General features: G+C 43.4%; 1 protein-coding gene across 8 annotated transcripts in view; it reads right to left on the reverse strand.

Annotated features, from left to right (window-relative positions):
• Window positions 1–9856: 9856 nt before the first annotated feature.
• LOC133242324 (zinc finger protein 75D-like) overlaps window positions 9857–22847 on the reverse strand; it is a 32439-nt gene continuing 19448 nt past the window's right edge. For 2 of the 8 annotated variants that reach the window (XM_061408417.1, XM_061408421.1), the window contains exons 2-6: window positions 18946–19469; window positions 17584–17773; window positions 16786–16877; window positions 16330–16456; window positions 9857–10784 (exon numbers count right to left, since the gene is read on the reverse strand). In XM_061408417.1, coding sequence (XP_061264401.1) covers window positions 10075–10784; window positions 16330–16456; window positions 16786–16877; window positions 17584–17773; window positions 18946–19469 — 1643 coding nt within the window. In that variant the 3' untranslated portion in view covers window positions 9857–10074. The other 6 variants (XM_061408418.1, XM_061408419.1, XM_061408420.1 and 3 more) reach the window with 6 other exon arrangements.

A 22847-nucleotide genomic window follows, 5' to 3' on the forward strand; every position in this document is an offset into this window, starting at 1 on the left:
CCTCAGTGACGCCATGGACTGCAGCCTTCCAAGCTCTTCTGTCCGTGGGATTTGCCAGGCAAGAGTACTGGAGTGGGGTGCCATTGCCTCACTAGTGCTTTAATGCATATGTGGCATCATCAGTCTTGATATCTAAACCAAATTTGGGGTTGATCAGGATAGAGTGGACCCTGGAAGTATCTAGTAACTATTCAAAAAACAAAATATTGGATGGTGAGGAGGACAAAAAATTAAAATAGAGGTCCATAGTTTTATCCAATTTGAAATCTAAAATTTACTAAAAGAATTTTTATTCAACGAAAGATTAAATTATACTAATTGGTTTTTGTTCACAAGAAACGCTGGGCTGGAAGAAGCACAAGTTGGAATCAAGATTGCTGGGAGAAATATCAATAACCTCAGATATGCAGATGATACCACCCTTATGGCAGAAAACGAAGGAACTAAAGAGCCTCTTGATGAAAGTGAAACAGGAGAGTGAAAAAGTTGGCTTAAAGATCAACATTCAGAAAACGAAGATTATGGCATCTGGTCCCATCACTTCATGGGAAATAGATGGGGAAACAGTGGAAACAGAGTCAGACTTTATTTTTGGGGCCTCCAAAATCACTGCAGATGGTGATTCCAGCCATGAAATTAAAAGACGCTTACTCCTTGGAAGGAAAGTTATGACCAAACTAGATAGCATATTCAAAAGCAGAGACATTACTTTGCCAACAAAGGTTTGTCTAGTCAAGGCTATGGTTTTTCCAGTGGTCATGTATGGATGTGAGAGTTGGACTGTGAAGAAAGCTGAGCGCTGAAGAATTGATGCTTTTGAACTGTGGTGTTGGAGAAGACTCTTGAGAGTCCTTGGACTGCAAGGAGGTCCAACCAGTCCATCCTAAAGGAGATCAGTCCTGGGTGTTCATTGTAAGGACTGATGCTAAAGCTGAAACTCCAATACTTTGGCCACCTCATGCAAAGAGTTGACTTATTGGAAAAGAGTCTGATGCTGGGAGGGATTGGGGGCAGGAGAAGGGGACGACAGAGGATAAGATGGCTGGATGGCATGACCGACTCGATGGACATGAGTTTGAGTAGGCTCTGGGAGTTGGTGATGGACAGGGAGGCCTGGCGTGCTGACATGACTGAGTGACTGAACTGAACTGAATTGGCTTTTGTACCCTTACAATATAGGTTCTAAATTAACTTTAGGATCTGTTCATATGCACCAATTGGCAAAGCTTCATAGCCTTAATCAGCACCAGGCTTAGGAAACAGTCATACCTGGGAGTCTTCACTAAATTTTAAAAGGGAACCTATTATACTCTTAGGAGAGAGTTACCAAACACAAAAATAGAGGACAAAAACTATGCCCCACTGTAACCATCAGAACTGTTGCCTTGCATAAATTCCCCCATAGCCCATTACCCTAAAATATGCTCTGATTTAATGAAAAATAAAGTCTTTGACACAATTGGCTCTATGAAATGGAAGAACCTGAATCTTCAATCCCACATAAAATAGTTAATACAGTCCAATACGAATTAAAACAGGGTGTTGTGGATTGAATTTCCACCCCCGCCTCACCAAAATATGTGGAAATGCTGACCCTCTGTGTCTGTAATTTCCTGCCAGTTGTGTACAGTCATGTGCAAATTATAAGTTAAATGTACAAGGACATAAGTGTACCTTGCCCTGGGATCATCCTCACACACAGTTATCAGAATGAGCCATTATGCAGACCCAGAGCTCCTAGAATGCCAGGGCCACCTGAGGAAAGGAACTTTTACAGCTTTTGTGAAGCCTCCTAATGGTCTGCCCCCAAATTCAACTGAGTACATTGACTAGCAACCGTGCAATGAAAGGGAAGACAGAAGCAAAAGTTTCAGAGACTGTGGTACTAGGTGTGACCCAACAATGATGACTGGAATTAATCAGTTTGATCACATTAATTTCTTTTTAAGTAAAAGTCTAAATGCATATTTAACACAAAGGAAAATATTAGTGTTCCTTTGGTAAGTATAATCGAGTCTAATATTTCTTAAAATATTAGTTATAACTTAAAATTTTAGAACAAGCTTATTTCATATTGGAGAGATGTTGTTGCAAAGGAAAGCACTAACGAAATCAGTATCGTTCAGTCATTAGAGGATATACCTTTTGGAGATGCTTTCCAGGCATAGTAAATATTACATATGATCAATTAATTAACATGCAATTAGAAGTTTCTTACCTATTACCTTTTTCTTCTCTGCCTTCTTTACAATTGGTCTTATAGTGGATTTCACAAGGCCTGGAATATGGCCCACCCCGATCTACCTGATATTTATCTACTTAAAATCTGCATTTTTAAACAGACCTTAATCATCAAAGTAATTCCTTCTTTGATTATGCAAACTATTTGTGTTCATGGATTGAAAGATTTATTGATAGAATGACAATACTACACAAAGCAATCTATAAACTCAATATGATCTCTATCAAAATTTCAACAGCCCTTTTTGCAGAAACAGAAAAGCCAACCCTAAAATTCCTATGGAATTGCAAGACATGCCGATAATCAAAGCAACATGGAAAAGGAGGAACAATATTGGAGGACCCCCACTTTCTGATTTTTTCAAAATTTGTCATAAAGCTATAGTAATCAAATCAGTATGGTACTGGCATAAAGACAGACATATAGACAAATGAAATAAAATTGAGAGTTCAGAAACAAGCCCATACATCTACTGTCAAATGATTCTTGACAAGGGTGTCAGAATCATTCGATGAGGAAAAGTAGGCTCTTCAAAAAATAGTGTTGGGACAATTGTATATCCACATGAAAAAGTCTGAAGTTGGACCCCTACCTTACAATACAACCAAAAATTAACTCGAAATGGATCAAAGACCTAAATGCTAGAGCTAAAACATAAAAGTTCTGAGGAAAACAAAAGTCAAATCTTCATGACCTTGTGTTTGACAATGGTTTTTAGATATAGCACCAAAATTATAAGCAATTAAAGAAAAAAATAGGACTTCATGAAAGTAAAAACTTTTGTGCAAGAAAGTGATGCATTTCCCCAGAATGGGAGAAAATATTTGCAAATGACATATAGGATAAGGTTCAAGCATCCAGAATATATAAATAACTATTATTTATTATATATAGAATATATAAAAGTAACTATTACATATAATAATAGATAACAGAATATATAAATAATAAACAGAATGTATAAATAACAAACTGCAAAAAGACAAACAACTCAATTAAAAATTGGCAAAGGGCTTAAACAGACATTTCTTCAAAGAATATATACATATGGCCAACAAGCACATGAAAAGATGCTCAATTATTAGTCATTGGGGAAATCTAATCAAAACCACAATGATATGTACAACCTCACATCCACAAGAATGGCTATAATGAAAAGTAAATGGACATTAACAAGACTTGGTGAAGATGTGGAGAAATTGGAACCCTTGTACTTGGATGGTGAGAATATAAAATGGTGCATATGCTGTGGAAAACTATTTGGAGTTTGCTCAGAAAGTTAAACATACAACTACCATGTGGCCAAGAAATTCTATTCTTAGGTATATACCTAAAAGAATTGGTATTTTCAATTATTTTGAGGAGCCTGCCAGCCTCCTCTGTCTGTGGGATTCTCCAGGCAAGAATATTGGAGTGGGTAGCCATTCCTTTCTCGAGGGGATTTTCCAGACCCAGGGATCAAACCCGGGTCTCCTTCATTGCAACCTGATTCTTTACCATCTGAGCCACTAGGGAATCCCTATTTTGAAAAGAGGCATCCAAACAAATACGTGTACATGAATCTTCATATGGTACTATTCCCAATAGCCAAAAGATCAAAATACCCCTAATGCCCTTCAGTGAAAGAATGGATACAAACTATGCCTATCTATTCAATGGAATCTAATCCAGCTATAAAAAGAAATGAAGAACTGACACATGCTACAACACTGATGGACCTCAAAAAGTGGACCTCAAAAAATGCTACAGTTTAGTAGCACTTAGTACATTCACTATGCTGTCCATCCATGACATCTGTCAACTTTGAAAACACTCTCATCAACCCAAACTCCAGCCTCCTCAGCCTCTGGAAAATTTATCTGCTTTCTGTCTCTATGGGTTTACCTCTACTGGGTACTTCAAGTAAGTGGAATCATATGTGACCTTTGGTGCCTGACTTATTTAGCATATTGGTTTTTGAAGTTCATTCATATTATACATTGGAGAAGGCAATGGCACCCCACTCTAGTACTCTTGCCTGGAAAATCCCATGGACGGAGGAGCCTGGTGGGCTGCCGTCTCTGGGGTCGCACAGAGTCGGACACAACTGAACTGACTTAGCAGCAGCAGCAGCATATTATACATGTGTCAATATTTCATTCTTTTTTTGGCTAGATAATTATCCATTGAATTAAATAAAATAATTGAACTTGTAAATGAAAACATGGGAAAATATCTTCATGACCTTGGGGCAGGTGATTTCTTCACCAAGATTCCAACAGCACTAATAAAGAGGCTTATTTGGCTCCTCAAACACTTTTCACTCTGGGGTGGGGTGCCATGGTGAGGTCAGGGCAGGGGAGGGTGGTGGCAGGCTTGAGGAGAAGGGAAGGTGGGAGCGGAATACCGTCCTTTGGGTCTCCCCAGATCAGTGTTAGGAAGAAAAAGATATGAAACTAAGGATTTGGAAATAGATTATTTTATATATTTATTTTTGGTCGCAATAGGCGAACTCTTAGTTCCCTATTCAGGTATCGAATCTTCACCCCCTGCATTAGGAGTGCAGAGTCTTGACCACTGGACCACCAGGGAGGCCCCAGAAATAGATTCCTTTAAAACTATCTGTGCTCCAGTCTCCCTTGGGCAGTCTTTGGGTGCCCCCCACGCATAAGTGAACCTTGGTTTGAAGCCTGTTGGACTAAAGGACTCATCAGAGGTAGCTCCTCAGAAAGCATCTCTAAGAGGCCTCTCTGGGCCTCGAGCACCCAGGCTTCTGCTGACTGGCAGGGGCTAGGGAACTGCAGCACCCCCAACTTCTGGAGAGTGCTCTCCTTTATCAGAGGATTTTGGACCTGCCTGTGCAAGGATATTGTTGCTGTTTAGTCACTGAGCTGTGTCCGAGTCTTTGCAACCCCATGGGTTTTATCCCACCAGGCTCCTTTGTCCATGGGATTTCCCAAGCAATAATACTGGAGTGGGTTGCCATGCCCCCCTTCAGGGGATCTTCCTGACCCAGGGATCGAACCTGTGTCTCTTATGTCTCCTTCATTGGCAGGCAGATTCTTTACCACTGAGCCACCTGGGTGGCTACAACAAAACAGACCATCGCTAAAAACAAATTCCTAGTCCCATGGGAGATAGCCAAGCGATCACCTTTTGAAAGTGATGACACTTCCTGAGATGCCACTGCCAGGGTGAAGGTACTGTGATGTGTGGAGAGAGGGACCTTAGTCTCAAGGCTTGGGTCTTGGGAGATTCTATTCCAATCCCCCCTCTGTCTCAAAACCCTGGAAAGGAAACCATCTAAGCTCCAGTTTCCTATTCTGTAAAACCAGGGATTGGTCTCCCTAGCTTTTCCAAGGGCCCTTCAGCCCTAATGCACTACAAGACTTGAGGAGTCAGGGACACAGCTTTAAGTAACTGCAGCAGTAATTGTGCCTAAAGGCTCAGGGGTCACAAAGACTTTCAATAACCCCAACAAGTTACCACATAGCTTCTCAGAGAAATGCCCACATACTCAGAATTTTGAAAGTCCTTTGAACTCATCCATGGACCACAGATAAGGAAGCCTTGCTTCCCAGACTTGTCAAAGACCACTGATGGGAAGATATATTGTTTTCGTGCTGATCTATCCCGTGGGGATGCCAGCTCCCAGAGGGGCCCTGGCCAGCACAATGGGCAGAAAGGCTTTGGCAAGGGAGGGGCGAGTCTTTGTACAAGGACCATTAGGAGCCTGGGCCCGGGTAGGCCTGTGTCCACCGAGCCTGAAGACCTGAGAATTTTTTCCCTTGTGAATTTTCAGAAAGCTTTCACCCGCTGTCAGGATCTGTGGGAGTAAGGGCTGGACAAAGCAGAATATGAGCCACATAGACTGCCCCCTGCTGTTACATTTCTCTCAGCTCACATACCTGCTTACCTGTTTTAAGAAAGGCCTTTTTTTAACTTTTGTTTTGGGGTATAGTTCCAGGTGCATAGCCCAGGGACTCAGCCATATGTATACACATGTATCTATTCTCCCCCAAACTTCCCTGCCATCCAGGCTGCCACACAACATTGAGTAGAGTTCCCTGTGCTCTACAGTTGGTTATCCATTTTAAATACAGCAGTGTGTACATGTCCATCCCAAACTCCCTATTTCTTAAAAGCAAACAATAGACAGAGTTAAGATGGCTATTTTTCAGTCTTCTAAGGGATTAGATGTTTCCCTTTAGGTTTACTTTTCACATACACACACACAATGAGCAGACAGCTTGTGCCTGTACCACCTCAACTTTATGTGAGAACCTGCACTGGCTCCAGCATGGGGAATGCCCAAAAAATACGGTGCTGACACTTCAGTGAGTGGGGCATAAGGTTAAGAAGAAAACCCACAATAACACCCATTAGGGAAGCTAAGGGCCTCCCCAAGGGAGGCCTGGGGATGGCAGATATATGGGTACTACCTGAAAAGAGAACACTCTCAGCCATGAGATCTGTCACCAAACTCAAGTTCCTCTGAGGTGTCTGCAGCCCAGAGGTTGGAGTCAGTTCTTTCCTGTCACCCCCGGTCACACATCAGAGCCTAAGGATGGATGAGGGAAACCTCTCTTGGCGTTTCCTGGCTCTTTCTCTCTGCTGCTGCTGCTAAGTCACTTCAGTCGTGTCCGACTCTGTGCAACCCCATAGACAGCAGCCCACCAGGCTCCCTCATCCCTGGGATTCTCCAGGCAAGAACACTGGAGTGGGTTGCCATTTCCTTCTTTGTCTTTCTCTCTACTTCACCTGAAATGCCAACCCTGGAGCAGAACTGCTTCCCAGAGCTGGCCTGGCCTTCTCCCTCCCTCCTTCCCCCAGGTGGTCTGGAAGATCAAGAGGTGACAGGTGCTCACCACCACTCCTCCTCACGTGCTCATGACTGTTGATCCTCAGTAGGATGGCCCTCCCTCCCCTTCACTTTGTCCACAGCTACATCCCTCGCCTGGCCTATGACGGTAGGAAGGAGCAGGTGGCACAGAGGGAGGGAAGAAGGCAAAGACAGTGACAGGAATGGACGGCCTTCACAGCCACTATGTCTGGCCACTCAGCCTGGGACAGGATTTTGTAGGGAATCCCCTCCCTATTAGGAGTAGCTTCCCTCCATCCCACCCCAACAGGGTCATCATGATGACCAACAACCTAACATCTCATGTTTTTCAAAAACTAGAGGGAAGAGGTAGCAAAGAGAGCATTTGAATCTGACAACGACAAGACCATAATTTCATTTTTCTTTTCTCCCTGCCCATTCTCAGTCACTGTGCCCATTCCCCTGGGGACAGAGGGACAGTTTACACTCACAATTGGTGGTGGCTGAAGCGGGCATGGCCATGGCCAAGGGAGCAAGGCAGTGATGGAGGAAGAGGCTGCTGGGATGGGAGAAGGGCTGGAAAGGACGCCCCACAGGCTCTTTGGTAGCAGCCATGTCACTGTTTTCTGGGCAGAAGTTGAAGAGACATGTCTTGCATGAACTGGCCTGCACGTGAGGACAGGTGGTGGTACCTTGGTCACAGTGGGCAGTGGCACTCTGCTCCCTGAGCCCTTGACTCCCAACCTCAGGCATCACAGAGATTGGAGGGCAAAAGACCACTGCCTGCTGCTCTCCTGGCTCCATTCTCAGCCCATCTTTTCCCTGATATCCTTCACTTGCTGTGAGTCGGAGCACAGTGGTGGGAAGAGAGGAGCCCACAGCCCTCACCCCTGGCTCTGGTCATCTTTCGTCTCTTCAGTGCCATCTCTGCCTGTGGGATCTTAAGTGGCCTCTCCATTTTGTCCCCTGAATGAATATCCAGCCTGCATCTCCAGTCCCCTGGATTTTGTATGATGTCTCCGTTGTCCTCAGAAAAGCATCGGAGTTCTTGCCTCTTTAGCCACATGCCAGGGAGGTGGCTAGCGAGTATGAAGCAGAATCTCTCTCCTTCATTTCATCCTGCCATTTCTTCCCTTAGTGCCCACTTCTGAGATGGTGAGGGCTGATATGAGTGGTCAAGATGCATGGGGAAGGGGGCCCTGTGAGGCCATGGCAGAGGGTTGAAAGGGAAGAACAGGTACTAATGAGTCAGCCAGGAGACCCAACTACTACATTGTTTCACTACAAGAATGTCCTTTCTTCCCGGAGCAGTGGAGTATCTGAACTTGGAACCAGGCATTCCCAATACTTTTCCTGTTTCTCTTTACATCTAAAAGGTCTTCCTGCCATTTATGCCTTAAAAAAAAAAAAAAAAACTCGATCTCTATAGCAGGTGAGAAGTTGCTGTTCTGTATAGCATCCGTGATGCTGTATAGCATCACAGGCAGGTGCTCTGTGATAACCTAGAGGGGAGGGATTGGGGAGGGGATGGAAGCTCAAGAGGGAGGTGAAATATGTATACTTATGGCTGATTTGCATTGTTGTACAGCTGAAACCAATATAACATTGTAAAGCAATTTTCCTCCAATTAAAAAAAAAATCTCTAAAAGAAGACCCATGTTTCCTGTTTTTAACCTCTCCTGGGAATGTCAGTATAGATGAGAACTTGCAGAACTCTGAAGCTACAAGTGTTGTGAGTGGGGACAGCAGCTTTGGGAAGATGGAGTGCCCCTTTGCCAACCTGTTCTCAGGAACTTTGGTGAATGGGCAATAACTACTGGCTCCATCTGCACAATACTTCCTTCAATTTTTGAGTCCATCTGTTCTTTCTAAATGCTACACATGGATTCTCCTGGCTGTCCAGTGGTTAGGACTCCATGCTTCTACTGCAGGGGGCACAGGTTTGATCCCTGGTCCGGGAACTAAAATCCCAACATGAACAAACCAGTTTCTGTCTGACCTGGCTTTCACTTTTAAGTCACAGGCCTTACCCTGCTCTGACTGCACATTCCCTCCTAGCATCCAATGTTCACTGAGTCTACAAGACCATGAGGCCACAGGACTCTCCTTACCATTCTGAATAAATCAGTTTGCAAAATCTCCAGATCTTCCTGCAAAGCATCCATACATATGAAGCAATGCCTGAACAGCCATACAAGTTGGCCTCCTGTTAGGTCCTGGAGCAGGGTGGCATCAACGTGAAAGTCTTCTAGTCCATATAATGAAAGTTTAAAAAAAAAAAAAAAGGCCACTCACATGCCCTATGCCTTCTACAGAGATAAGTACTCAGATGAGAGCCCAGGCTGCCTCCTTCATCATTTCAGTCTAAATACCTAAGTGTCGAAGGCTCAGCAGGAAGAAAGGTACCAAGTGCTTCCAAGGCCCCTAGGCCTTTGCTTAATGCTAGAATTCCTTGACAGAAAACACTGCAGTAGTGGGTGCTCAGGGGAGAGGCAACTAGAATGGGGGTACTTCTCCCAGGGCAAACACTGAAACTTCTCTTCCTGTTTCAGGATACAGTTCTCTGAACCCTGGGCTTAGGTTGTTCATGTAGATAGGGTGATAGCCACAGATACTGCCTCAAACTTAGTAATTCATTCTGAGCTCCCTTCAGAGAAACTGTATACTCTTATGATCCATCTCTCATGAGAAAGAATAGGAGTAGGATTCCTCACCATCATATATTTACTGAGTATTTGATACCTGAAGAATTTAGATCATGGAGGATGGGGAGGCTGAGTAACCAGACAGATACAAACAGGTAACTTCAGATATAAAAGAATGATTCCACTCTTTTATTTATAAAGAATTTTCCAGGTATTGCTGGTAGGCACTGAAAATACAAAGCTAAAAGATACAAGCATAAAACAGAGAGTTTAGATTCCTTTTTGTGAAACATCCCATGTGCCCCTCCTAAAAACACTGTTACTGGCCATCTCAACATTATGCACTCTCATCACATCCAGGATCTAGCTCTAAATGGTGACTTTCCTCAGACTGGAGACACTGGACATGATTCCCTTCTCTTGTGGAGTTTCTGGTGTCTAAGAAGGCTTGAACGCCTGCTAAAATTTCTGTTGCATATGCTACAGGTATAAGGCTGCTCACCTGTGTGGGTTCTCTGGTGTTTAATAAGGTGGGAGTTCTGAATGAATCTTTTCCCACATTCATAACATTTAAAGGGCTTCTCTCCAGTGTGAATTCTTAGGTGTGTGTGTAGATTTGTGTTATGACTAAAGCTTTTTCCACACCATGAGCATCTATATGGTTTAATTCCTTGGTGTGCCATTAAGTGCTTATTAAGATCTGAACTCCATCTAAACTGCTTATCACATTGTTCACATTTATAGGGTCTCTCTTCGGTATGAACCCTCTGATGTTTAATAAGGTCAGAGCTAACTCTGAAGCTTTTTCCACATTCCTGACATTTAAAAGGTTTCTCTCCCTCACAGCCTTTCCCATGAACATCAACAGGTTTTGGAAGCTCTTGTTTACAAGTTTTAAGTTTCTTTCTTTTCCTTCCTGGAAAAGCACGAGGTCGTTTCCATACCCTGCATGTACCACCATGATTTACATCGCCCATTGTTGTCTCAGCATCTTTCATTGTGGCCTTTCTTAATACTTCGCATCCTGATGGTTGTATCTCTAATGTAGGAAGAGATACAGGTGGGTCATTTCCAGTGTCATTTTTGAGCTTTAACCCTGTTGGAATAAACAGAAGAATCAACCATCTGTTTCCCAGAACAAGAAAACTGTAGGCATGGAAGAAAAATCAATACTGACAGCTTTTTAAAAATACAGAACAAGGGATTTTTGGTCCAATCTGGACAAAATGGCACAGACCCATTTTTCCCTGGTCTTCCTTTCTGGGCACAACTACAAATCCGTTCAAGAATGCAAGATACAATGAACAGAGAATTCTATAAAGTGGTAAGAGGAAGGCAAAATGGTTTGGGACTCCAGGACTAGAAGAGTAACACAGTAGGTATCTTACATCCCCACATCCCAAAATGTAGGCAACCCAGATCTCGTGTTTTCCAAATCTCAACCGAGCAACAGAAGGCTACCTGAATAGGCTCAGTCCATCCGCAATCGGAAACGGGAAACCGTCTGACAACATCAGAACTCCAATCGGAGACGTAAGATTGGTCATGCAGAACTAGCAAGATGGACCTAGCTAACCAGCCACTAGCAGCCGGCCCCAGGAAGCCTCTTCATCCCTACGGGTCAGAGATTCCCACTGAGAGACACTCTAGCCTAAGTAAAGATTTTCCTCATTCCTCACTCTCGGGCAGCATGAGCAGGAGCACATGGGAATCCCAGCAGTACCACATAAATCGAGGAGACCAAAATAATACCATAAAGGCTCTGAAAATTAAGCTGTCACTAGACACATATTCCACAAAGTAGAAAAGAACTTACATGCTAAACTAAAACAGAGTGACTGCCCATTAAAATATTTAAATAGGACTCAGACTCTCCTAACATAATAGACAAAATGATCAGGATACAAAAAAATAAATCACACGGCACACGTAGAACCAAACAAAAACAAAAACAAAAAAAACACAACTTGAGTGTGAAAAGGCAATCTGACGAAAATGGAATCAGATTGGTAATCAAAACCAGAAAGGCAACAGAAAAATTTTAAATATATGGGAACAAATGGAAATATACTTCTAAATAATCCATGATTCAAAGAGAAAGTCTCAAGGGAAATTTAAAAATACATACTTAAATGAAAATGAAATTATATAATATAATCAAAATATGTGGAATGCAGCTATAGGAATGCTCAGAGGAAAATGTATAGCCCTAAAGGCACACAACAGAAAAGAGGAAAGCTCTCAAATAAATAATCTATGTTTCTACCTCAAGAAACTAGAATAAAAGGAAAATAAAAATTGAAGGAATAATAAAGATCACAGCAAAAATTAAACAAAAAACTTGCTCCTCAAAAAATTAATAGAACTGATAAACCTGTATTAACTTAGGCAAAAATGAAAGAAGATGCAAACCATCCATATCAGGAAGGAACTGGGTCTATCACTACACGTTCTGCAGCAATTAAAGAGATAATAAGGGAATACTATCAGCAACTTATGTTCACAAATGTTAAAAGTTAGGGGAAAATGGGTAAATTTCTCAAAATCTACAAACTACCAGAATTCAACCAGTGTGAAATAGATAATCTGAACAGCAGTCTGAAAATTAAAACTTGAATTCATAATTAAAAAGCTGCCAAAACAGACATCTCCAGATTCATATAGTGTTACTGGAGCATTCTACAAAATATCTATACAATTAACACCACTTTTATATCATCTCTTCCAGAAAACAAGAACTATTACCCAAATCATTTCATAAGGCCAGTAATTACCCTGATAACAAAATCACACAAAGACAGTACTCAGAAGGAAAACTACAGACTAACATCTCCCATGAACTTCAACACGAAAATCCTCAACAAAATACTGGCAAGCTGAATGTAACAATATGTAAGCATTATATACCGTGATCAAGTAGGATTTCCATATTTGAAATCAACCAACATAACCCACCATATATCAACAAGCTTTGAAAGATCATAATCCCATTGACTGACACGGAAAAGTATTTGACAAACCCTACATCCATTAATGATAAAAAAAACTCAAGAGGGACTTCCCTGGTGGACCAGTGGCGAAGACTCCACATTCCCAATACAAGCGGCCCAGGTTCAATTCCTGGTCAGGGAACTAGATACCGAAAGGACGCAATGAAGAATTTGTATGCCACAACTAAGTGTTCACACACTTCAACTAAAGAGATCCCGAGTGCTGCAATGAAGACCCAGCACAGCCAAAAATAAATAAATAAAACCCTAGGAAAGTTAGGAATTATTATCAACCTGATAAAGTATCAATAAAAACCCTGCACTAACATCATATGTAAAGGTGAAAGACATAACGTTTCCATGATAAAATTGGGAAGAAGGCCAGGATGTTTGCTCTCACCATTTGTATTCAACATTGTACCAGAAGTTGGACCTACTGCAACAAGGCAACAAATAAAGAAAGAAATAAAAAAGCACTGTAGATCATGTGACTATGTATAAAAACCCCAAGAAATTTACCAAAAAAAACCTTCTTAGAACTCATGAGCAAGTTCAGTAGGGTCACAGGATAAAAGAAGAAAACATAAAATTAGAGGCAGACCTATGTAAAAACACTGAACATTTGTTTTAACAAAAATTTAAAATAATACTATTTACAGTTGTGCCAAGGAAAATTAAATGCTCCTGCATATACTTGGCAAACATGTAGAGGATCTGCACACTGAAAATTATAAAAAGTAGATGAACAACTATACTCCAACAAAAACATAGATAAAATAAATTTTTTTCTCTATCAAAAAGCTGGTGATGGGACTTCCCTGGTGGTCCAGTGGTTAAGAATCCACCTTCCAATGCAGGGGACTCAGGTCTGATCCCTGGTTGGGGAACTAAAATCCCACATGCCCCAAGGCAATGAAGCTAGCACCCTGAAACTAGAGAGAGCCCTCGAGCTCTAACTAGGGAAGCCTGCACACCACAGTAAAGACCCAGTGTAGCCAAAATAGATAAGTAGATAACATTTTTTAAATGATGAAAGAAATCAAAAAAACTTGAAAAACATACTGTGTTCATTGTTTGGAAAAATCAACACAGTAAAGAGATCATTCCTCCTCAAACTCACATATAGTTTAATGTTATTTCTAGCAAAATTCCAAAAAAGTTTCTTATAGATAAGCGTATTCTAAACTTTACATGTAAAGGCACAGGCCCTAGCATAGCTTAAAATAAAATTTAACTTGACAAAAGAATAAAGTGGGAAGAAAGACTATTTGATTTGGGCTTTCTATATTGTATAGCTACAGTAATCAAGACAGTGCAATATTGGCAGAGGGATAGACACATAACTCGATGGAACAAAACAGATACACAAGTATGCCCAACTGATTTTGACCAAAGTGCAAAAGCAATTCAATGGAGGAAGGCTTTTTCAATAAACAAGGCTGAAGCAACTGGACCTACACAAGCAAAAACACAAATGAGCTTCAATCTAAATTTCGTATCTTATATAGAATCTACTCAATATGAATCACAGACTTAAATGCAAACTTAAAAAACTTTTAGGAAAAACATAGAAAATTTTAGGGATCCATGGCTAGCCCTGATAGCAAAGATACAACCGGTAAAAAGAAAAGTGAAAAACTGGGCATCAAAATAAAAAACTTACTCTGTGGAAACCCATGGGAAGAGGATAAAAGGAAAAATATACAGACTTGGGGAAACTACTTGCAAACCATATACGCTAGAAAGCACTACAATCTATACAAGAACTCTCAAAATTCAACAGTTAAAAAACAACCAAATGAAAACCATGGCAAAGGCCATTTCACTGAAGATAATATAAAGATGGCAAATAAGCACATGAAAAACTACATCATCATCAGCTATTAGCGAAATGCAAGTCCAAGCCACAATGAGATAACATTACATACTTAACAGAAAGCCAAAAAATTTTTAAGTGGTAATACTATTAAACAATGGCAAGAATGTGGAGAAACGATCGCATCCATTGCTGGCTAGGAAGGTCAAATGATGCAGCCACTCTGAAAACCAGTTTAGCATTCAACATCTGATTACCATATGAAACGGCAATTTCACTCTTTCACTCTCTATCCCAGAGAAACGAAAACTTATCATCTCTACACAAAATTCTGTACAGGAATGTTCATGGCAGCTTTATTCACAATAGCCCAAGACTGAAGACAGCAAAAATATCTTTCAATGGTTTATCAATATTACGGAACACTTCTCAGCAGTAAAAATGAATGAACTACTGATACACACAATAACTTAGATGAATTTCCAGGGAATTATTGTGAAGGAGAAAAGTTAATCTCCCAAAGCGGTATTTTTGAAAGGACAAAATTTTTAAAAACTGTAAGCAGATCAGTGGTTGGCACAGGTTGGTGACGAGGTAGGGTGTGGGAGGGAAGGGTGTGTTGTTGTATTGATAAAAGGGCAACAGGAAAGATCCTTGTGGTAATGGATCTGCATTGGGGTGGTGAATATACAAACCTCCACGTGATCAAATCTTATATAACTAAATACATACACACCCACCAATGAATACAAGAAAAATGAAAATATGAATAAGGTCAGTGGACTGTACCCACTTTATTATCCTGGTTGTGACATCATGTACGTTTGCAAAAGTTATCACTGAGGAAAATGGGTAAAGTGTATATGGGTTCTTTGTGTTACGTTTTAAATATGCATGTGAATCTACAAGTCAGTCAATAAAGAGGTTAATTTTTAAAAATATAGAGGAACAAAATCTTAAAATTGTTAAGCCTTTATAAAGGCTCCTATTAAGGAATTTTCTCCTCTTCCTATATGTACGTTTACCTCAAAGAGACTCTCCAAGAATGTCCTCGAACTCTTAGGGACGTTGGGTCTATGGTTCTTGCCCTTGTGCTAAACAGATCACTTTAAGTTTAGGGTGCAATGATAACACTCTGAGAATAAAACTTGGAGGTCATGGACTGCCATCTAAATTCCAGACTATTTTCAGAAAAAGTGAATAACTCTCTATACTTTTATTTACTCTAAACATTTAAATGGGCAGAATCTTAAACTCAGTATCTTCTTTATATTCTACCGTGGCTGTGGCTGGATGTGCAATGAGGAAGCTAGGAACTAACCCTAAGGACACATGGAAACGTCGTGGGACAGGAGTCTTGTGGTATTCCAGCAGACCTGGTTAGAGATGAGGCGGCGGAGACCAGGATGGTAAGAGCAGAAGAGGTTGAGACATGGTTGTATTCAGGACCTATTTTGAAGACAGAGTTAAGAGTACTTGCTCCCTGATTGGCTGGGGGGTAGGGATAACCAAAGGACTAGAAAAAAGGATAACTGAGAGTTTTGGGGCCTGAACAACTGGGTAAACTGTGCTTTCTACTGACATGGAAAAGATCTGGCAAGAGTGGGCTTGCAGGGTAGGGCAAGAGTATGATAGATCAAGCAGTCTACTTAGGAGAAAGAGGTGTATTTGTAAAAAGCTCTCCAGGTGATCTGGATCTGCCTTCCCTCTCCCCTCACACCATCAAGCTGAGAACCAACCCACTGCTGGGACACTCTCACAGGTGTGCATTTTCCATGACCTGAGGATGTAACAGATTGCTCAATTGCTGTACAAAGGAAAGGAAGACTCTTTACCTACAGAGGCGACATCCTCATAGAGTTCCTGCATTACATCAAGGTAGAGGGTCTTCTCATCAGGGGTCATTATTTTCCATTCTTCCTTGGAAAAATACAAGGCCACATCTTCAAATGTCAATGGACTCTAGAGAAGAGAGTAAGTTGTAGTTCAGTACTCGCTACAACAGAAGCCGTCCTATCACTCATTTCTGAATTACATGGGAGGCCAGTTACCAAAAAAGTTAAGAGAAGATTCAAGGGAAAAGGAGTGAGATGACAGGAAAGGTGCCCAAGAGATCAGTACACAGCTTGGGAGGTGCCCAATCCCACAGTGCCAATCCTAGTTGCCTAGGGAACACCCGGGGCTAATGTGCCTCAGAGAATCTGTTGTGTAAGGCAGGATCATGGGCAGCAGAGAAAAGCAGACAAGGCCACATTCAGGCTGCCTGAAAATACTTGTAAAGTACAGCTCACCAGGGACTGAGGCCAGGTGAGCTCAGATGCCATGTTCCAGCTTGGGGTGATTTTCTGTTTAGAAAAAGTTGGACTCTCTTCAGCAGGCACAGCTGTGGGGAAGAAGCCAGAAAAAAATATATATTTTCTGTTTATGAATACCCCAAACCAACTTCTACAGTTTAGGACTCCCTCAGTAAAGACAGCTCACCTTCACATGTGTGTGTGCACACGCAAGCTGACACATGTGCACCACAAGTGGCCTTCTCATAAATTAGAACCAAAAAGCCACCACTCCATAGAACTGGTTCCCAGTTTTCATTAAATGAAAGGAAATCCACTGCTTTTCCTCTCATTAAAGAAAATGTTCACTGAGCTAGGCAAGCATTAGAGGTGTTTGAAAATTAAAACCTTGGTGGGAAACATGGGAGATTTCTTTTATCACTTTTTTCCTGGTGTACAATTCTCTTCCCATTCTGCCACTGACAGCCCACTTCTGATCCCAATTTCTCCTCTAACTTCTAATGGTGAGATGACCCCACCCCACCCCCCGGCCTTGTCCCTGCTCTACCTTCTTCTCCCCTCTCAAATTTCTGTAGAGAAAGGTCCACATTGTGAATACCAGGGTTCTGTGGTTTGGATGCTTCTGTACCCCAGAATGGCCTTCACCTTCACCCACCACGGACCTACTGTACTCCCACTAGACAGTCATCCTAACTGAAAGCATGACTGGGCACCTGGAAAATTCCCATGGAATGCTCCCTGAACCAATTACTATCACAGCTCCCAGGAGAAGATAATTATGATGAAACTCCTCACCTCCTTCATCCACAGGCTGGCTTTCTTTGTGAGTATTCCAGCCCAGCTCCTGCAGTACCTGGTATATGTTCGAACATTCTTCCTGGAACACACCCATTGGTTGGGGCTCTGCTGGCTTCCACTTAAAGCCTGGGGCCACTGCTGTTCCTCCCAAGAGCGCTGTGTCATTTCCCAGTTCACGGGCTGTGACCTAAAAATAACCCATCCTCATTAGAAAAGAGCTTTTGTTTTTGGGGTGGTGATGGAAGAACAAACAAGAGTAGAGTCCAGGTTTGGGGAGTGTGTAAGGAAATTTTTAAAAATGAAGAGATATTGCGCCATGATTTTCTCACAAGGAACTGTACACATGATCTGGGAAAATCAGATTAAAATGAGAGAAGCTATGACTTGCTTGCCTCCACACCTCCTTGGACAGCCACAGCTCAGGCCAAGAGCAGGGTAGGGGTAGGCTGCCTGTTCTCTCACTGCCTCCAATCTCTTGCTTTCTAGATTTGGATCCTTGCTTTAGTGGACTTTTATTTTCTAGTTTCCTCTAAAGAACAACAAAATGAATAAAAGAGGGTTTTCTGTCAGTTGGATTTTCCAATCCTCCCACGTCCAGGAACAATTTCATGGAGAAAGGGGATGCAGCGCAGGAAAAAATGGAGGAAGAGCTGGATTCAACTTTCCGCCATACACTTCAGGTGTATAAGACACTTGTGCTCCTCAAGGCGGGGCTCTCAAGGAGAAGTAGGCTGCCATCTCCCCAGGGCAGACCTGGTTACCTACTCACCAGCAAAGCCAAGGCAAAGCATGAAGGCAGGCCACGGAGACACTTTTCTCCTGGCCCTGAGATGTGTGTTCCCAGCCCAGAGAGCACCACACCTCAGCATTCAGATTTTCTCCATTTTACTGTTAGCTTTTTTCTTCTTTCTGATCCTTGTTTCCCTTTTCTCCTTCCATTTCTTCTCTTTCTTTGCAGTCTCCCCAGAAAGGTTTGATTTATACTTTGGCTGCTACCCTCTCCTGCCTTTGAGCTTTAAAATCCTGCATTCGGAGGTTTTTTTCTCCCTTCCTAGCATTTTCTTGCCTTTTATTTCTTGGCTGCTAAGTCCTGTCTCCTTGGCCATGCTAGGCCAGGCCCACCACCTTCAATTCACCCTGGCCCTAAAGAGGGCAAAGTGCATTTCTTTTTCTAAGGCCAGGAAAAGACTCTCAGGAACTCCCCAACCTGGAAGCTGTCACTGCAAGCCTGTGATTTCAGATTGCACTTAGTTATTCTAAAGGAACAACAGAAGAGTGACTTAATCCATCTCATTCTCCAATTATTGACCCCACTTTCACCCTCTTTCACAGTGACATGTAAGGAATCTTTCTGCTCACCTCATTGCTTATTCCACCAGATTCTCTCTGAAAGCGGTCTACCAGGGCCACAGCCTCTTTGACGTTCTGTGGATGATACTTCTGCACCCAGTTCTGGATATGACTGGGCAGAACGTCCAGGAACTGCTCCAGCACCAGCAACTCCAAGATTTGCTCTTTTGAGTGGATCTCTGGCCTCAGCCACTGAGAGCATAATTCCTGCAGGTGGCTGACAGCCTCATACGGTCCAGGTGTGTCATGGTAACAGAATCTCCGGAAGTGCTGGCGAGCACTCTCAGGATGAAGACTGCCCATCTGTGGGCTGGATTTCTTACTCTTATTGGAACTCTCTTTCACAGACCTCTTAGTCCCCTGTAAAACCTCCACATGTGGGTACAAGCATGCAGGCGCCTTCACAGGGCTCATCATTATTTGCTCTGGGAACAGCTTTTCTCCTACTTGTGACATCCTCCTGGGCCACCTGATAACTGAGGCCTTGTCAGCTTTGGTACAAAACCAATGAGTGGATCTTCTCCCCAAGGGCACTGAGAGAGGGGAGGAAAAAAAAAGTACACATCAAGAAGAAAGCCACATGACGCACATTTACTTACTTATCAGAGAAGAAGAACAGAAAGTTATCAGAAAAGGAGGAACAGAAAGTAACCGTTCTGCCTCCTCTTTAAAATTAACTGCCACTCGTGAAGGCTCAAGACTCAGGACATGTTTTCAACCTTTCCTCTGTTACCCAACTTTGAAACAAATATACAACTCTGGAAAGACAAATGTTAGTTCATCACTTTTTCTTTAAGGTTGAGGAATAAAAAACTTACATGCATTTGCTAAAAGGAGCTTTGATGTTATCCAATACTTAATCTGTGCACTTCCTGTCCCACCTTTATAAACAGGGGTATTTGACTTTCTCTACATTTTAATAGATCATTCCAGTTTCTTATCCTCACTGAGATGAGGGACAACTGCTCTGTCCCTTCATCTTCTTATGCAGACTGATTCCTTTGCTTCATGGAACATCTAGATTATCTTTTTCAGCATATTAATACTTGAAGGGAAACTGAGACACCCAGATCAGAAAAAAATTAGAGAAAGTGTAACCTTATTCCTATCAGCAAGTTTCGCACACTAAGCTATTAGATGGCATTAACACTGCTTCTTTGGCACCTCCTGGGAACACATATGAATGTCACTGTACCCCTTTTTCAGAGAAGGCAAAGGCACCCCACTCCAGTACTCTTGCCTGGAGAATCCCAGGGAGTGGGGAGCTTGGTGGGTTGCCATCTATGGGGTCGCACAGAGTTGGACACGACTGAAGCGACTTAGCAGCAGCAGCCCCTTTCTACCTATGTATGAAAATTTCTGCTCACTTTACCAGAAAAACTGACAGCTGGCTTTGTTTACAAGATATCCAAACGTCACACTCTTAAAAAAAACAAACAAACAAACGGAGAAACAGTGACGATTAAGGTTCTTCGGAAACAAGAAAGGTCCTAGAAAAGGTAACCCTTGTCTTGACTTGACATTTCCTCAGGGTCATAGAGATTTTTAAGCAAGGCTGACGATGGCCTTGAGAGTCTGATTTTCTCAGAGGGGACCCAAGAGAAACAACAACAAAGCTCTTTCAAGGAACCCACAGGTATTCTAAGAAATGGTTGGTTCTTGATGCCTATCTAGGTCGAGAAGTACAGGGACACTTCCTGCATTTCTCTGTCAGCAGAAACTAATGTCTTGGAGGCTGAAATGACATCTTTCTCGGAGCTTCCCTGATAGCTCAGTTTTAGTAAAGAATCCGCCTGCAATGCAGGAGACCCCAGTTGGATTCCTAGGCCGGGAAGATCTGCTGGAGAAGGGATAGGCTACCCACTCCAGTATTCTTGGACTTCCCTTGTGGCTCAGGTGGTAAAGAATCTGCCCACAATGTGGGAGACCTAGGTTCGACCCCTGGGTTGGGAAGATCCCCTGGAGACGGGAAACGCTATCCACTCCAGTATTCTGGCCTGGAGAATTCCATGGACTGTATTCGAAAAGAGTTGGACGCAACTGAGCGACTTTCAAATTCACCAGTAATATGCTCATAAGCCAGCAGAAACGGGCAAGTTTCGCTGGGTGCACTGGTAGGCCTTTCCGCCCTATGGCCCACCTACACCTTCTGGGTCCAAAGTACCAAAAGCTCTCCACACACCAGCAGCCTCTGAGTCTACTTCAGCAGCAACCCTGGGTTTGTCTCCACACAGTGTACAAAAGTTTGCTTCCGGAGGTTAGGTATGACTGTAGGTGCCTGCCTGAGTACCGGCCTCCTCGAGAAGAGGTATCGCCGGGTCTCAGACCCGCCCGCCGCCCGGCAAAGAAGCCACAGCGAAAACGAAAAGGCCGAGCCCCGGCTAACTTCCGCCCTTCCCCCCACCCCCGCTCACCGCAACCCAGCTGGCTCGTGAGGTATCTCTAAGGGTATGGCTCGTTATTTCTCGAGGGTCTCCTGACCAAACCCCCAAGGAAAATCAGCTTCCTGATTACCTCCACCCAGCTCTGACTTCCGTGGACGCCACTTCCCTCTTCCTGGGCTCGGCTATGATGTCACCACACCTCACGCCGTCGTGGGGAGGCAGGGAGGTCCGGGTTCCTGCGCCCCCGGGGGCGGTGCTGGGAAGACGCGAGGCCCCGGGAGCGCACGGACCTTCGAAGTTCAGTCCCCGGCGCGACCCCTCTAACGTCTGGAGGCCGTACCCCGGCTCGCCATTTCGGGGTCTCGTGCTGTGGGCCGGGCGCCGACCGGAAAAGAGAGGATGGCTTCCGGTGGCTGCGTGATATCCACGCCCATCACCGCCCTCCCCAGACCTGTGTGTTCGCGCCCGCGCGAGTCCGGAAGTGTCCCGCAGGTCCGCCCCATCCTGGGGTCAGCCCCGGATGCAGACAGTTCAGGTCAGCGTGTCTCGGGCTCACGGGAGTCCTAGCGGCGCCGCGAAGGAGGCTGTCTTCTGCGAGCGTCCCCGATCTCAGACCCTCCGACTTGCCGCGTGTCTTGCGTCCAGATTGTTACAGAATCACGTTCCAACAGCCGGTGGCTTTTTCTACCGGGAAGTTCGCCTGGTTAGGACCCCTATCTCCGAAAGTCATCACTAGAATTGTCCCGGACTCGAGTTAAGAGGCTTTTGGTCCTCCTGGCCAGACCCCTCGCTGGATCAGGAGCAGCAGTCCCTGATATTTTAAAAATCCTTTTCTGGTTTGCAGGCACGTGCTTCCCAACTATTATTGTTTATTCTTATTAGATAGGTTTTAACCTCATGGTGTCCCATTTATATTTCTCTTTGACATATAAAGAAATTCAGATACAGGACGGGGCGTCCGCAGAGTCACGTGGATTACAGGTGGCAGATTTTAGACCAATGTAGGTCTCCTGTTGTCATACCCCATGCTTTTGCTACTATATTATGCATCCCTGAAGGACAGGACTCTTGTTTCATCTTACACGTCCTGTAGTGCTTAGAATAGTTCTTTGGAGAAGGCATCTTTCTAAGAACCCGGATATCTCAGGTTGTCAGTGTCTCCAAATTTTCATTGTTTACCCAGTATTGAGCCATTTGGTGGAGAAGGCAATGGCACCCCACTCCAGTACTCTTGCCTGGAAAATCCCATGGATGGAGGAGCCTGGTAGGCTGCAGTCCATTGCGTCGCTAAGAGTCGGACACGACTGAGCGACTTCACTTTCACTTTTCACTTTCACGCACTGGAGAAGGAAATGGCAACCCACTCCAGTATTCTTGCCTGGAGAATCCCAGGAACGGGGGAGCCTATTGGGCTGCCGTCTATGGGGTCGCACAGAGTCAGACACGACTGAAGCGACTTAGCAGCAGCAGAGCCATTTGGACAAAAGTTATCTATAGGAATCGAAGAGGAGAAAGTATGTGTAGCTC

Source organism: Bos javanicus, chromosome X, assembly GCF_032452875.1.
Source record: "Bos javanicus breed banteng chromosome X, ARS-OSU_banteng_1.0, whole genome shotgun sequence".
Taxonomy (NCBI): domain Eukaryota; kingdom Metazoa; phylum Chordata; class Mammalia; order Artiodactyla; family Bovidae; genus Bos; species Bos javanicus.